General features: G+C 47.1%; 2 protein-coding genes across 4 annotated transcripts in view; one reads left to right on the plus strand and one right to left on the minus strand.

Moving 5' to 3' along the window:
* Positions 1-4,181, plus strand: part of FAXDC2 (fatty acid hydroxylase domain containing 2) — a 32,153-nt gene extending 27,972 nt beyond the window's left edge. Inside the window, exons 7-9 of the mRNA XM_003276568.4 lie at positions 94-199; positions 1,250-1,416; positions 2,206-4,181. Of these exons, the coding sequence (XP_003276616.1) occupies positions 94-199; positions 1,250-1,416; positions 2,206-2,362 (430 nt within the window). The 3' untranslated portion in view covers positions 2,363-4,181. The remainder of the gene's footprint in view (positions 1-93; positions 200-1,249; positions 1,417-2,205) is intronic.
* Positions 4,182-5,070: 889 nt separating this feature from the next.
* Positions 5,071-14,396, minus strand: part of LARP1 (La ribonucleoprotein 1, translational regulator) — a 63,214-nt gene continuing 53,888 nt past the window's right edge. For all 3 annotated transcript variants that reach the window (XM_030826033.1, XM_030826029.1, XM_030826022.1), the window contains exons 16-19: positions 14,094-14,238; positions 11,339-11,448; positions 11,059-11,186; positions 5,071-8,796 (exon numbers count right to left, since the gene is read on the minus strand). In XM_030826033.1, the coding sequence (XP_030681893.1) occupies positions 8,587-8,796; positions 11,059-11,186; positions 11,339-11,448; positions 14,094-14,238 (593 nt within the window). In that variant the 3' untranslated portion in view covers positions 5,071-8,586. The remainder of the gene's footprint in view (positions 8,797-11,058; positions 11,187-11,338; positions 11,449-14,093; positions 14,239-14,396) is intronic.

Below are 14,396 nucleotides of genomic sequence, written 5' to 3' on the forward strand. Positions count from 1 at the left end.
TAACCCCTAGTTCCTATTTTTGGTTTCTCATGGTCTGGTCGGGGAGGGAGAAAGAGGAATCAGCAGGTTATTAACTATTAACTATTTCCCCAGGCTCCTTCACCACCCAACATTCTACAAGAAAATCCACAAGAAACACCACGAGTGGACAGCTCCCATTGGCGTGATCTCTCTCTATGCCCACCCTATAGAGCATGCGGTGAGCAGAGCTCTACCCTCCCCAGAGCAAAGGGCAGACGGCCCCAACCACCTTCCTGAAGGTCTCCTGCAGAGAACTTAGACCACACTGGCCCTTTTTCTTCCCATTTAAAAATAGCTACCATTTATTGTCAGCCTTCCATATGCCAGGCTATGTTAAGTGCTAACACAGTTGTCTCATTTAATCATCCCAACAACTTTTTTTTTCTTTTTGAGACAGGGTCTTGCTCTGTCACCCAGGTTGGAGTACAGTGGTGTGATCATAGCTCACTGCAGCCTCTAACCCCTGGGCTCATGTGATCCTCTAGCTTCAGTCTTCCAAATAGCTGAGACCACACGTGTGCACCACCAAATCTGGCTTTTTTTTTTTTTTTTTTTTTTTTTTTTTTAGATAGAGTCTCACTGTGTCATCTAGGCTGGAGTGCAATGGCGTGATCTCGGCTCACTGCAATCTCCCGCCTCCCGGGTTCAAGCGATTCTCCTGTCTCAGCCTCCTGAGTAGCTGGGATTACAGGCATGTGCCACCATGCCTGGCTGATTTTTGTATTTTTAGTAGAGACAGGGTTTCACCATGTTGGTCAGGCTGGTCTCAAACTCCTGACCTCGTGATCCACCCACCCTGGCCTCCCAAAGTGCTGGGATTATAGGAGTGAGCCATTGCGCCTGGCCACATCTGGCTGATTTTTAAATTTTTTGTAGAGTCGGGATCCTGCTATTTTGCCCAGGCTGGCTGGAACCCCTGGCCTCAAGTGATCCTCCCACCTCTGCCTCCCAAATTGCTGGGATTACAGGCATGAACCACCACACCTGGCTCCTCCAACAACCTTTTTAATCTTAATTTTGCTAACAAGAAAGTTGAGGCTCAAACTGCATAATTTCTCCCAAGTTACAAAGGTGAATGCCTTCAACAAATCAAAGTCCCGAAACTCTCACCTTCTCCAGATCTGGGTCAAGGAAGTTTGCCTCTGGTACCACCTTGGGGCTAAGTGTACACCCACCTAAGTCCCTTCATCTCCCTGGGCCCTGCCTTCAATCATCCCTCCCCTTGCAGGTCTCCAACATGCTACCGGCCATAGTGGGCCCATTAGTAATGGGCTCCCACTTGTCCTCCATCACCATGTGGTTTTCCTTGGCCCTCATCATCACCACCATCTCCCACTGTGGCTACCACCTTCCCTTCCTGCCTTCGCCTGAATTCCACGACTACCACCATCTCAAGTAAGGACCCTCTCCCCACAATGGGTCCCTAGGCAACAACCATCACCCTCCCTCCTTAAGCTTCTGATAGCAGACACTGGTATCTCAGTTTACATGTGAGTGGTAGTTGGGGAAGAGGTCTGATGGTTGGGAAAATAACCACACTGGGAGGACCTTACTCTTTTCCTTCTGAAATTGGGTCCTCCTCCAACTGGGGGTTTTAAACCTTTATTTGGACTCTGGGCCCTTTGAATAAGCTCTGGACATTCTCTTTAGAAACGTACATATATGCATAAAACTCCTGCAGGCAATCACAAGGAAGTCATATACTCTCTGAAAGCCCCAGACTTTTCAAGTGTAGTCTACAAACCTCCTATACCAGAATCACCTGAGATGCTTGTTTAAAATATTGGCTTTTGGATTCCACTCCAAATATGCTGAACTAAGGTATCTGGGGGAGCAGGGCCTGGAAACCTGCATTTTAGTTAAGTGTTCCAGGGGATTCTGATGCTGGTGATCTCATACCTGAAGAAGCCTAGTTCTGCTAGAGATCCTCAGACTGTGGGCATCAGAATCACACAGCAAGCTTTTCAAAGGAAGACTCCAGATACTGCAAATTGCAGGTTTGGAGTGGCCCCCGGAAGGTGCATTGGTAGCAACTCCCCAGCTTATCCTGATGCAGATGGTCAGGATGGTGGTGACAGGTGTGGGGTAGGAGGGCTGAGAAATGTGTGAGGCTGGCACAAATGAAATGGGATCTGCACAGAGGCCTCCAGCATTGGCACTGCAGCGCCATCCTCTCTCTTCTAGGTTCAACCAGTGCTATGGGGTGCTGGGTGTGCTGGACCACCTCCATGGGACTGACACCATGTTCAAGCAGACCAAGGCCTACGAGAGACATGTCCTCCTGCTGGGCTTCACCCCGCTCTCTGAGAGCATCCCAGACTCCCCAAAGAGGATGGAGTGAGAGACGGCCTAAGTGTCATCCTGGCTTTCTCTCAGCCATGGGATGCAGACATGGCTTCCTGATTGCACCTAACAATTTGCCTCCTTCGGCCACACTCCCTAATGATGGCGGCACCAGGGTAGAGGGAAGGTCGGCTTCCCGGAAAAGCAGGGCCAAGGATGAGGCTTTCTCCAAACTACTGCCCTTGATGTCCCTCAATGGGATCAGGAGTTAGCTTAAGAAAAAGGAAAACAGCTCCCCAGACTGGAGGCTGGTCAGAGGGAGGAGACCCCTGGTCCTCTGCTGTGGAAGGAGAGGGGTTCAGCCCCAGATAACTCCTTTGTGGCCTGGGCAGGATGCAGAGAATGATAAGGCTGAAAGGAGGGGGAGTGGAGGCTGCCTGGCTCTAGTGAGAGCTCCTTCTGGGACCAGAGGGTGGGAGGGCCAGGTATCACTTTGCCCCTTCCTGCCCCAAAAGGCTTTCACATACCCTACTCAGGCCAGAGCCAAGACACCCTGGCAAATCGTTATAGGTCTCAATTCATGACATACCAGATGCCAGTCGCCACTTCACCCAACACACACACAAACATACACACACCAAACACTCTGAGTGAGTGGTAAAGGCCCCATTTTAACTCTGGCCCACCACAAACAAAAGGTTTCCCTCTATGGGGGAGAAAAAAAAAATCCAGGAGCTCCTCCCTGGATTAAAACCAATGAGGTGCAGACCAAACTTTAACACCTTTAGCCTTATGTGGAAACCTAAAACCAACTGCTGAGAAACTGTGAAAAGCCCTTTTACCCACAAGGGGAGGGGTCAAAGTTGCTGCCCTTTGGGGACACCCGAGACCCCTAATTAGCCTATCTGAATGAGGACCAAAGGTTAGAACCCTCTTTCTCCCCGAAGAAAGAGCCTGGAAAAACATGGCCGAGCAAAGGGCAAAATCCTTTCTCCCCTGAATGCTTTACCAGTTTCTCAGCAACATTTATTCAAAATGATTTTTACCAGGAACCTTATCAAAAGCAAAACCACAGCTGCTTGGGTTGAAGTCCCCATCCTGGCCTCCTCTCAGCCGCTAGACATGGCCAGGAACCCTGTGGTTCCCAAGAACAATTTAAAGATCCCTCTTTGATTTGAAAGACCACCATTATCATTTTACTAAATTCTTATATATACTTGCACCTTTTCCAACTTTGTTCTCTTAAGAAAAACATCTACTGTAGCTTTATAAAATACCTTAGTATCAGATAGGTCCAAGTCTCCAGGCAGGACTATCAAAATGGAATCCTTCTTCCTATCAGCTCTAGAACCCCAGAGGACTTGCCCAATAGGCCAGCTGAGCACTTACCAGGCAGCATCTCCCTGGCCTTCCAGTCTCGCCTGCCTGTCTCTGGCCTTGGTGGACCTGGCTCCCTCCCTAGGAGGCTTGTGCCCTCAGCTTGAATACAGCTCCTGGTGCATCAAAGCTGTAAGTTCTCAGCTGCTGGCCTGCACCCATCACCTCTTCCTACAAATAAACATTTGGAAAAAAGTCCATCTTCAGTATGCTTAAAGAGAAGGGCAGGAGATAAGGAGAAAGAACAGATACGATTTTTTTCCCCTTTAAGGCCTTTAGATTTTGAGGTACTGTAAGGGGCCTAGAGGGACAAAAGGCTGTCATTCCCTCTTCCATTTGGCAGGCAGGTGATCAGTCCTTGGCAGAAGGGCCCAGCCCTATCCTTTTCTGTATCAAACAAAATCCTTGAGGTTGGTATACAAGTTAAGGCTGAAAAAAGGCCTTAAATTCCCAGTAAAGAACGTGAAAGCAAGCATGTAAAATAAACTGGTCTTCATGAATTCCAGTGGATAGATTTTTTTTTGAAGGGGGGTGTCTACTACAAGACCTCTAACACTTCAGACGTAGCATTTGGAAGCTCAGGCTGTGAAATTAAGCTTCCGTGAGCATTCCTAATGATAACGTGTGAAAGTACGGTTCAATTAATTCATCTTTCTGTTCTCAAAGTACCAATCTGTCTGCATCAGCCCTGGACACTATCTCCTGAACTTTCCTTTGGCCTGTGGAGGTCACTGGTGGTACTGAAGTACCTGCCCACCTCAAGAACAGTGAAAAAGAACTCTCTAGAAAAACCATTTACCCAAGCCAGGTATGGGAGACAGTCGTCAGATGAACACGTAAATAAGGCCATGCCCCATTTTTAGTTTTGTAATTTATACAGGGAATGGGGGACTCATGGTTCCATCCGTCCCCAGCATCACATCTCAGGGTTCAGGGGCTGACCAGGATTCCGTAAGGCCACATGGTGCTGGATCATTCCTCCTTCACCCCTGTGGAAAAGTCTGTTCATAGAGGGGTTGTGGCCACCCTCCATAAGGAGCCTCAGCAACCTTTTTCTTCTTGGCTGTCTCACAACACAATGCAGGACACAGCCAGGGGATGGAAAACTTGGAAGCTGACAAGTGCGCTGAAATCCTGGCATTATGCTGGACTGCTGTTTTGTGGCACTGGCTATGACTGTCACGTCTCACTTAAGACACAGGGTGGACATGAACTCAAGGCTTGTAGAAGCCCCTGCCTTAGGGAGACTCCTCGAAGCCCAATGGCAGAACTCCTGCCGAGGTTTCATGTACACATTGAGTGCAGGGTTCCTCCGGATCTGGGGGAACCCTACCAGAAACCCATCCTTCACACCCAATAGCAGTACCCTAGATGGAAGACCAGCCAGTATTTTGCCTTTTCAAGTGTTTATTTTTATACATTTTTTTGTATTAAAAAGAAAAGCATAATTACCACAAATTACAAAGGACTAAAGCAGGACTAGAATAATGAATGAATCACTTCAGCCTGGAAAGCAGATACTCTCAATAATATTAATGTTATAATACAAGCTCATTCAAGTATTTTACATTTTTTTGTCCTTTTAAATATGATATCCTAGCACATAGTAAAGATAATGTACTACGAGCGTAAGGTGGAACCTTCTCCGCAAAGCCAGATGACAAGTTTTCCTCTCCAGTGAGAAATGGGCTCCAAGTTCTTATCTTCTCTGCCATCAGCATGGCTGAAGGGGGAGAGGGTGGGTGTTAGGGAAAATCCAGGGACCCTTCCACACAGGAGGTATTCTGGGGTTCCATTCAGGAGGGTGCCAGATAATTCAGATCACTCTACCCAGGCTTTTTTGGCAAAAAACAACCCTCACCCTCCGTAACTAGTCATCTTCCTTGTCCCTCCTCCTCACTTCCCTTCCAGGGCCTTCTAAGCAGCTTACTTTCTTTTGTAAAATCAATCACCAGGAAAGGGAAAAAAAAAAAAAAAAAAAAAGAGCTACAATGGAACAAAACAAAAACACTTAACAACTTTGACATAGGGGCTCAGCACCTCTATCTGAGCCCCAGGGGTCCAGGCTGGGGCAGGGCTGGATGGCCCTTCTCTACTGGTAGTGCCTTTGCTCCCAGGTGCAGGAAGAGGGCTAAAGAGAAACCTGCCCCTTAACAGGGCTGAGGCACACAGACCTGCTGATGTCTGATGCCCAGAGGTTATGTTGGCATGGACCAACCTTGGAAGGGATAGGATGAACAGAGGGATCTGGGCAGGCTGTTGCTTTATCTCAGCTCTTGGATCCCCATGGGACGATGGTGGGTGTGAAGTGGTTAGCCCTGATGGCCCCTGCCACTTCTGGCATGCTTGTCACAGATACATCGGTCCTAAATTCAAGTGTCTTCAGAAAGTGAAGATGTAAACTACTCTTTGCAACATTAACTCCTAACATGTTACCAAAAAAAAAAAAAAAAAAAAAAAAAAAGGAAAAAAAGGAAAAAAAGAAAAGCTCCCCTACCAACCACCAGCCTATGTTGAGATGAAGTCCTCACCTCCCTGCCCCAAGGGGCTTCCTTTCAGGGATGTCTGTGAAGAAGATGGCAGCCCCCTGGCCTGGGAGTAAACTCTAGGTAATAACAGCCTTTCCCCACACCCTAAGGCTTCCTTGTGCCCCAAACCAGCAGAGGAAAAACACTGAGGTTTCTGTGGTGCTGGATACAGTACAGGGCTGCATGACCTGAAGGAAAAAAAGGAAAGGAGAAGGGCGTCCAGGAATCCAGTGTCTGGTACAATGTGGGGCAGGCACCAGACTGGGCAGGGAAAGGCCTCAGATACCACCATCATAGCAGAGACCAGACGCTCATCCTTGGTTTGAGACATGAAGTCACAGGAACTGAGATGGGCTTCCCACATACCAACCACTGGGAGAGCAAAGGTGGGGAAGGGCACAGGCTAAAAATTAACAAGGTGCCCAAGGTAAAGGGCAAGCCCTTGTCAGCCTGGGATACTGTCTCCTACTCCCAACCTTTGGGCCCAACAGAGGAACTAGTTGAAAAGGAGGGCCAAAGACATTGCAGTAAGTAAGCAACAGGACCATGAACTCCATGTTGCCCAGATCCCACTGAGAGTGAACGTGCAGTCATGCCCATACCCGACACACATCCCAGTCCATGTGGGTCAGTCCTTCATCACCCTCCCTGCCTTCTGACAACAGCAGACTCCAGCCATTCCATTGTCATTCACAGCCCAACCCAAGCAGTCAGTGGCTGAAGAAGAGAATCAGGTATACTCTATGTCCACATATACCTTCCTGCCACAGGGCTTCACCAACTGGCAGGATTCCCCCCAGCCCCCAACTCCTCCTCATCCCTTGTTCCCAGGCGGGTCAATTGGAGAGTGAGCAGAGATAGAGGGCTTGCAGAAGGGTATGCAAGATGGGAAGACTCCACCAGACCTTAGGAAGAGAATGGCATCTTTCTCCACCTTTTAAGAGAGACAGAGCCTCCCTGAGGTCTCAGAGATTTTTCAGGGCAACACAAGAAACGTTTCCAAGCCTCAGCTGCAGGTGTTCACCTTTCCACTCTGGGGTGTGGGGAGACGGTCAAGCTGAGGACAAGTGTGTTCCAGATGCAGGCCAACTCTGTTCTCCAACAGTTTGAAACAACTTGGCCTTGGGGTTCCAAGGGCAGGATGAAGGGTGTCACGGCAGGACGGGGCCTGGCGTGAGGCAACAGCAAGCAGAGCGAGGACACAACAGTGGCAGCAGTGTACAGACACAGGACGTCAGCTTCAAACGATGCAACAGCAGGGATATCTTGGGCACGGCTCTGATTCGAGCCACTCCCAACTCTCTTGCCTCCAGGATGGAGGCACTGTACATGCAACAGTCCAGAGAAAGATTCTAGCCAGTCCAAGCCCAGGCACATCCAGAGAAGGTGGGAGCTCTTCGGGTTGACTCCACCGAGGAAAACAGGCATTTGGGTATTTCAGATTCCCGCTCCACAATAAGGCAACTTTTAAAAAAATATTATTTCCAAAAACAAAACAAAAATTCCAAGGGGAGGGGAAAGACATCACTTCCTGTGGATTAGGTGGGGGTTTGCTGATTTTTTTTTTTTTTTTTTTTTTTTTTGGTCTTTTATGGTCGATTTTGTCTTTTTTTTTTTCCCCATTTCTCAAGGATGGAAAGGTCAGAGAAAAATAAAATAAATCATCTTTCAATAGTCTTTCCTGGTAAAAGCAGCGTCTCTCTGGGCTGGGGAGTAAAGGGTGTGGGGCAAGGGGAGTGGGGAGAGGCTGAAACCTTCCCCCAAACCCCAGTTTTAGATCCTTTGGTTTCCTTCTCCCAGAAGATGGCAGAAGGGCATGGTGGGAACAGCAGGGAGAAAACATGGTGATGACAAACCCCAGATGATCAAGGGGCTGATGCTCCTGGGGCCCAGAGGTACCACCAGAGCCTTCTATGGGACAGTGCTGGGCAATGGGGGGACCGCAGGGCCTTCTTGTGGGCTGCATAGTTGGCTTGAGGGGGAGCAGGAGGTTAGGGGTGGGGACCAGGGTTGCAGCCTACTAGCCACGGGCAGGGCTGCAGAGTGATTTTGGTAATCCAGATGAACTATCAATAATTTAAAACTTGATATATATATATGTATATATATATATAAAAATCTCCCCCCTTTCCCTCCCCCCTTAGAAGAAGCTAAGATGTCAAGAGTCATGGAGGAGGGGGAAGGGGATGTAGAGGCTCCTGCCCAGGGGTACCTCTGATAGCCCAAATGGTGTACACATTGCTACTCAGCACAAAGGCCTATCCTAGTAACTCCAGGCCTGTCCCTTCATTGTCCCCTTTCCTGGGACTGGGCACCCCCATGGACTCTTACCCACCCTACCCCTTTTCCCCCTCAAGCCCCAGGGCTAAGGAGCTTTTCACTTTCCCAAAGTCTGTGTGTTCGAGTGCTGGCTTGTCCATTTGGCATCTTCCCGGACGGGCTGGCCGGTGGGTGGTGTAGGGGGTTGGCTGATCACGGCAGCAGGCCTGCTGGAAGACTGGGAGGGGCACCGCTTCCTGCCCTCACCGCCGCCACCTCCTGCTACCACTGAGTGTCGCTTGTGGTTGCCCTCCTCACCCATGGGGGGCTGCAACAGAGGAAGGAGTCACAGGTGATCGGGGGCACTATCTACGCCCTCTTCCTTGCCAGGCCGGTCTAGACACTTCCTACTTTCTACCTCCAAATATAGAAAATGAATGGGTTTAACCTTAAAAATAAATTATCAGTTATTTCTCCATGCCAAGCCTTGTGCTGTTTTATGCACACTTTCTCATGGGGTCAGCATCACCCTTTGATGTGGACCCACGGATATCCGATTTTATAGATGAGGAAACTGAAGCACAAAAAAGTAACTTCCCCAGGGTCTCATAGTTGGTAACCGATAGACAAAATTTAGGTCTATCTGCCCCAAAAGGCCAGGCTTTTATCCAATCTCATTTCTGCTTCCCTTCCAAGAAGGGATCTCTTGCTCAGAAATGTAGAATGTGGCATGCGGTATGCTGCAATGTCTCAGCTCAGAAGGCCCAGATCCTTCTGGGGATCACCTCATTCTCTTCAAGGTCCAGAGGATCCTGAACTAAGACTGAGACCATGCTCCAGACTGGCCTTACCACTAACAAAGGTCTTATAACCCCGAAGACAGACGTTTCCTTCCCATTTTGGGAACCAAAACTGAGTCCTTGTTCCACCCTAATAGGTCTACTTATCACAAAGATTCTCTGTAACTTGTACCCTGCTCCCCTCCCGTCGCCTCCCCAAGGGTGGAAATGCTTAAGAATGAAAGAAAACAGATTTGTCTTTATATTGAGAGACCTGAGTGGCTCTGCCATTATGTCACTGGATGGCCACGAACCTCAGTTAACCTGTCTAGTAAGTCCTGTCTGTGTCACCACATAAGGGTTAAATAAGGTCAATGTAAAGTACCTGGCACATAATAAACACTCGATGGCAGTTTTAAAATAATAAATGTGATATGATTTGGCTGTATCTCCACCCAAATCTCAATCTTGAATTGTAGTTCCCATAATCCCCACATGTCGTGGGAGGGACCAGGTGGAGATAATTGCATCATGGGGGCAGTTTCCCCCATCTTGTTCTCCTGATAGTGAGTGAGTTCTCACAAGATCTGATGGTCTTATAAGGGGCTTTTGGGCCAGGCGCGGTGGCTCATGCCTGTCATCCCAGTACTTTGGGAGGCCAAGGCGGGTGGATCACAAGGTCAGGAGTTTGAGACCAGCCTGGCCAACATGGTGAAACCCCATCTCTACTAAAAATACAAAAATTAGCCAGGCGTGGTGGCACATGCCTATAATCCCAGCTACTCAGGAGGCTAAGGCAGGAGAATCATTTGAACTCGGGAGGCAGAGGTTGCAGTGAGCCAAGATCGTGCCACTGCACTCTAGCCTGGGTGACAGAGCAAGACTCTGTCTCAAAAAAAAAAAAAAAAGAAAAAAGAAAAAAGAAAAAAGGTGGGAGGGCGGGGGGGGGCTTTTACTCCCCTTTGCTCTGCACTTCTCCTTGCTGCCACCATGTGAAGAAGGATGTATTTGCTTCCCCTTCTGCCAAGATTTTAAGTTTCCTGGGGCCTCCCTGGCCATGCAGAACTGTGAGTCAATTAAACCTCTTTCCTTTATAAATTACCCAGTCTCAGGTATGTCTTTATTAGCAGAGTGAGAACAGACTAATACAAAATGTAAGGGCTAGTATTGTCATTTACTTGCATTTGCCTTTTTGCTAAAAGGTTTGAAGGGAATAAGACAAACAGACATCTCTACTACATTATACACTCTCAGAAGGAAAAACTGAGCCTCTTTCCCTTATCTCTAAAGCACCAAGCACAGAGACATCCAATCAGTATCTGCTGAATCAATTAAATCACTCCAACTTCCCTTGATATACCCAGCAGTAATAACCCAGCCCTGCCACTGGATGTCACCATTGAGGCACTGCTCCAAGAACATAAGAGACCTGGGCATTAATTTATAAACTGGGGTTGGAATTGGCTTTTTCCAGAAAGAACAAATGTGTGTATCTTGGATACCCATCCTGATCAACTAGTAGTGGCTAACTTGGGCACAGTAGCAAGGAGGATGGTGAGATAGGAGAGAAAGAGCATTAAGATGGTACCACAGAAGGGGGAAGCAGGAATAACCATACAACTATCTCCAAATAGCCTTCATTGGCCACTCAGTCACCATTTTAAAGGTGAAAAAACTAAAGCCCAAATTATGGGGAGCAGGGAGAGGGGTTCCTGGGCTAGGGGCACAGCTGGACCAGAATCCAAGTATCCTGATTCCTGGTCCAGTTTTCTTTCCAGGACAAGCAGAGTTAGAGAAAGAGTTTCACTTACATCTACTCGGAAGTCTTCAAGACGTCGGAATTTGCCGAGGTATTCTTGCAGTTTGGGGTCAATGTCCAAATTTTTGGCTTTGGAATATTTCAAGAAGGCCCAGAACTTCTCCAGCCCATACAGTTGGCCTGTAGGGAGAGGTACAGAAAAGCTGAGCTGGTGAAGATAAAGAAGCTCAGAGGATAAAGGTATTGTGTAATACACAGAAAGACCCAGGTCGAACTGGGGAAGAGGAGGCCTACATGACCAGGCCTCACTCAGATCCAACTCTGGCTCTTACCAGCTTCATAGTCCTTCACCGTTTCCTCCTGAAAATCCTTGAATATGTCCAGCCGGAACTTCTTTTCCAGGCCATAACTGTAGTATCGAAAAAGGCACTCCAAACCATATCTGTAGAACACAAGTCAGTGAAATCAGGGCAGTTTCTTCATCTGTAAAACGGGAAATGTGCCTGCATAACAGAGGAACTATGAAACAGTTTAAACTACGTGTTATTTCTGTATTGAAAAAACAGCATACACGCTTTAAGAATGCTAGTCTAAGTGGGTCCAGCATAAAATGTTCAGAGCTTTCCTGGGGTCAACGAACTCTGTCCCCCTGCCACAGACATTTGTTTACTCTTATTCTTTTAAGAAGTATCTACCGTTGCTTTCTGCTACAATAACAGAGTAAACGGAGTTGAGTAGTTATGACAAAGACCTTATGGCCAACAAAACCTAAAGTATTTACTGACTCTTTCCAGAAAAAGTTGGCCAATCCCTGGTATAACTCTGCAAAGCCATTTGACCATGCCAATTAGTAGGTTCATTTATCTGACTCAGAAATTTCACTTCAAGGAACACATGCAGCCAGGCGCTGTGGCTCATGTCTATAATCCCAGCACTCTGGGAGGCCAAGGCCAAGGCACGCAGATCACTTGAGGTCTGGAGTTCAAGACCAGCATGGCCAACATGGTGAAACCCCATCTCTACCAAAATAAAAAAAATTAGCCAGGTGTGGTGGTGGGTTCCTGTAATCTCAGCTACTCAGGAGGCTGAGGCAGAAGAATCGCTTGAACCTGGAAGGTGGAGGTTACAGTGAGCCGAGATTGTGCCACTGCACTCCAGCCTAGGTGACAGAGTGAGACTCGTCTCCAAAAAACAAACAAAAAACAACAACAACACATGCCAATAGATTTAGATCTTTTTTTTTTTTTTTTGGAGACAGAGTCTCACTCAGTCACCCAGGCTGGAGTGCGGTAGCACGATCTTGGCTCACTGCAACCTCCGCCTCCTGGGTTCAAGCCATTCTCCTGGCTCAGCCTCCTGTGTAGCTGGGACTACAGGCATATGCCACCACACCCAGCTAATTTGTGTATTTTTAGTAGAGACGGGGCTTCACCATGTTGGCCAGGCTGGTCCCAAACTCCTGACCTCAAGTGATCCGCCTGCCTTGTGCTCCCAAAGTGCTGGGATTACAGGTGTGAGCCACAGCACCCAGTCCAGATTTAGATCTTAACAGATGTACAAAACTGTTTACAGCAGCATTAATTAAGCAAAATACAAATGTCAACGAACAGAGATGCAATTAAGAAAAATCATGGCAAATCTATACAATGGAGTAATATAAGCTATTAGAAACTAATAGTAAGGCCGGGCATGGTGGCTCACGTCTGTAATCCCAGCACTTTGGGAGGCCGAGGCAGGCGGATCACAAGGTCAGGAGATCGAGACCATCCTGGCTAACACAGTGAAACCTCGTCTCTACTAAAAATAAAAATTAGCCGGGCGTGGTGGCAGGCGCCTGTAGTCCCAGCTATTTGGGAGGCTGAGGCGGGAGAATGGCGTGAACCCGGAAGGTGGAGGTTGCAGTGAGGCGAGATCGCGCCACTGCACTCTAGCCTGGGTGACAGAGCAAGACTCCATCTCAAAAAAAAAAAAAAAAAAAAAGAAAGAAAAGAAAAGAAAAAAAAAGAAATGGTATAAATGTATACTTAAGGATACTGAAGAATGCTTACAATGTATTATCAAATGGAAAAGACATGTTTGAACATATTAGACGTAGAATGATCCCATGAGTCCATTTTTGTAAACAAATATGTAAATTTAAAACTACACATGCATACAAGGTCTGGAAGAGCACACACTTTATAGGATGAGCTAAATACATTAAATATGCCAAGAAGACACTAGGAAGCCTGATGGCAGAACAACACTTGCTGTCTCCAGAATGATGGATGTTTTCATCAGCTTTTCCAAACTTGTCTTTTTTCACGTAGTTTACAGAGAGCACATTTTACACTGAAAATTGAGGAGGGGGTGGGGGCATGGAGAGGTCTTTTTTTTTTTTTTTTTTTTTTTTTTTTAAATAGAAACAGGGTCATGCTATGGCAGAACGATTGCTTGAGCCCAGGCTGGTCTCGAACTCCTGCCTTGGCTTCCCGAAGCACTGGAATTATAGGCGTGAGCCACCCAGCCAGGAAAAAAGGACTCAAGGTTTTTTTAATAGCAAAATATTGGAAACAACCTAAGTATCCACTAATAGGAGATTGACTAAATAAATCATGGTACATCCATATAAGACCATGTTACAGCCCGTAAAAAAAGAACAAAGTTAATTATGTAAAGCTATAGAATGATCTCCAAAATATAGTATTAAACAAAAACAAATGCAAGGTGCAAAAAAATATTATTACGTAGGCCAGCTTTTGTATAAACAAAAGGAGTGGTGGTGGCATGGGAGACTACACAAGTATCTACTTACTTACATAGGGTCCTTTATAAAGGACCCACAAGATTCTAATACTGGTTGCCTGTGGGGAAAGACACCAGATGGGTGGGGGACAGGGATGAGACGACTCTTCATTATACAACCTTTTAAAATGTTTGAAATTTGAACCATGTGAATATACCGATCATTTAAAAACAAATTTTTCATCAAGTATATGAATGAAAATATGCAAGGAATTTCCAACTACAGTTCTGGAAGCAGACCAACTAGGGATCCCATATCATCCCTAAGCACCAGCCAAAGTCCCCCACCCCAAACCTGCTCACCTGTAGCCTTCTTTGGCGTCCTCCAGAGCCAGCTGCTTGAACTCCTCATACATCTTTTTGTTGAAGTGATCTCGGAGGAAGAAGGACCAGAAGCGGAAGAGTGTGTTCATCTCCTGAGACTGGCCAATGCCCAAGCGTTTCCGCTCTGATGGGAAAGAAAGGAGGAAAGACATGTCTCAGGTTCAGGCTGCCCTTGCTTCAGGGACAAAGGATCCTGGAACTTAAGACTTGGTCCTTTCTCCTGTACTTCCAAATCCCCTCACTCATCATCTGCCACTCAGTCATTCAGCACATAATTTATTG

Source organism: Nomascus leucogenys, chromosome 2, assembly GCF_006542625.1.
Source record: "Nomascus leucogenys isolate Asia chromosome 2, Asia_NLE_v1, whole genome shotgun sequence".
Taxonomy (NCBI): domain Eukaryota; kingdom Metazoa; phylum Chordata; class Mammalia; order Primates; family Hylobatidae; genus Nomascus; species Nomascus leucogenys.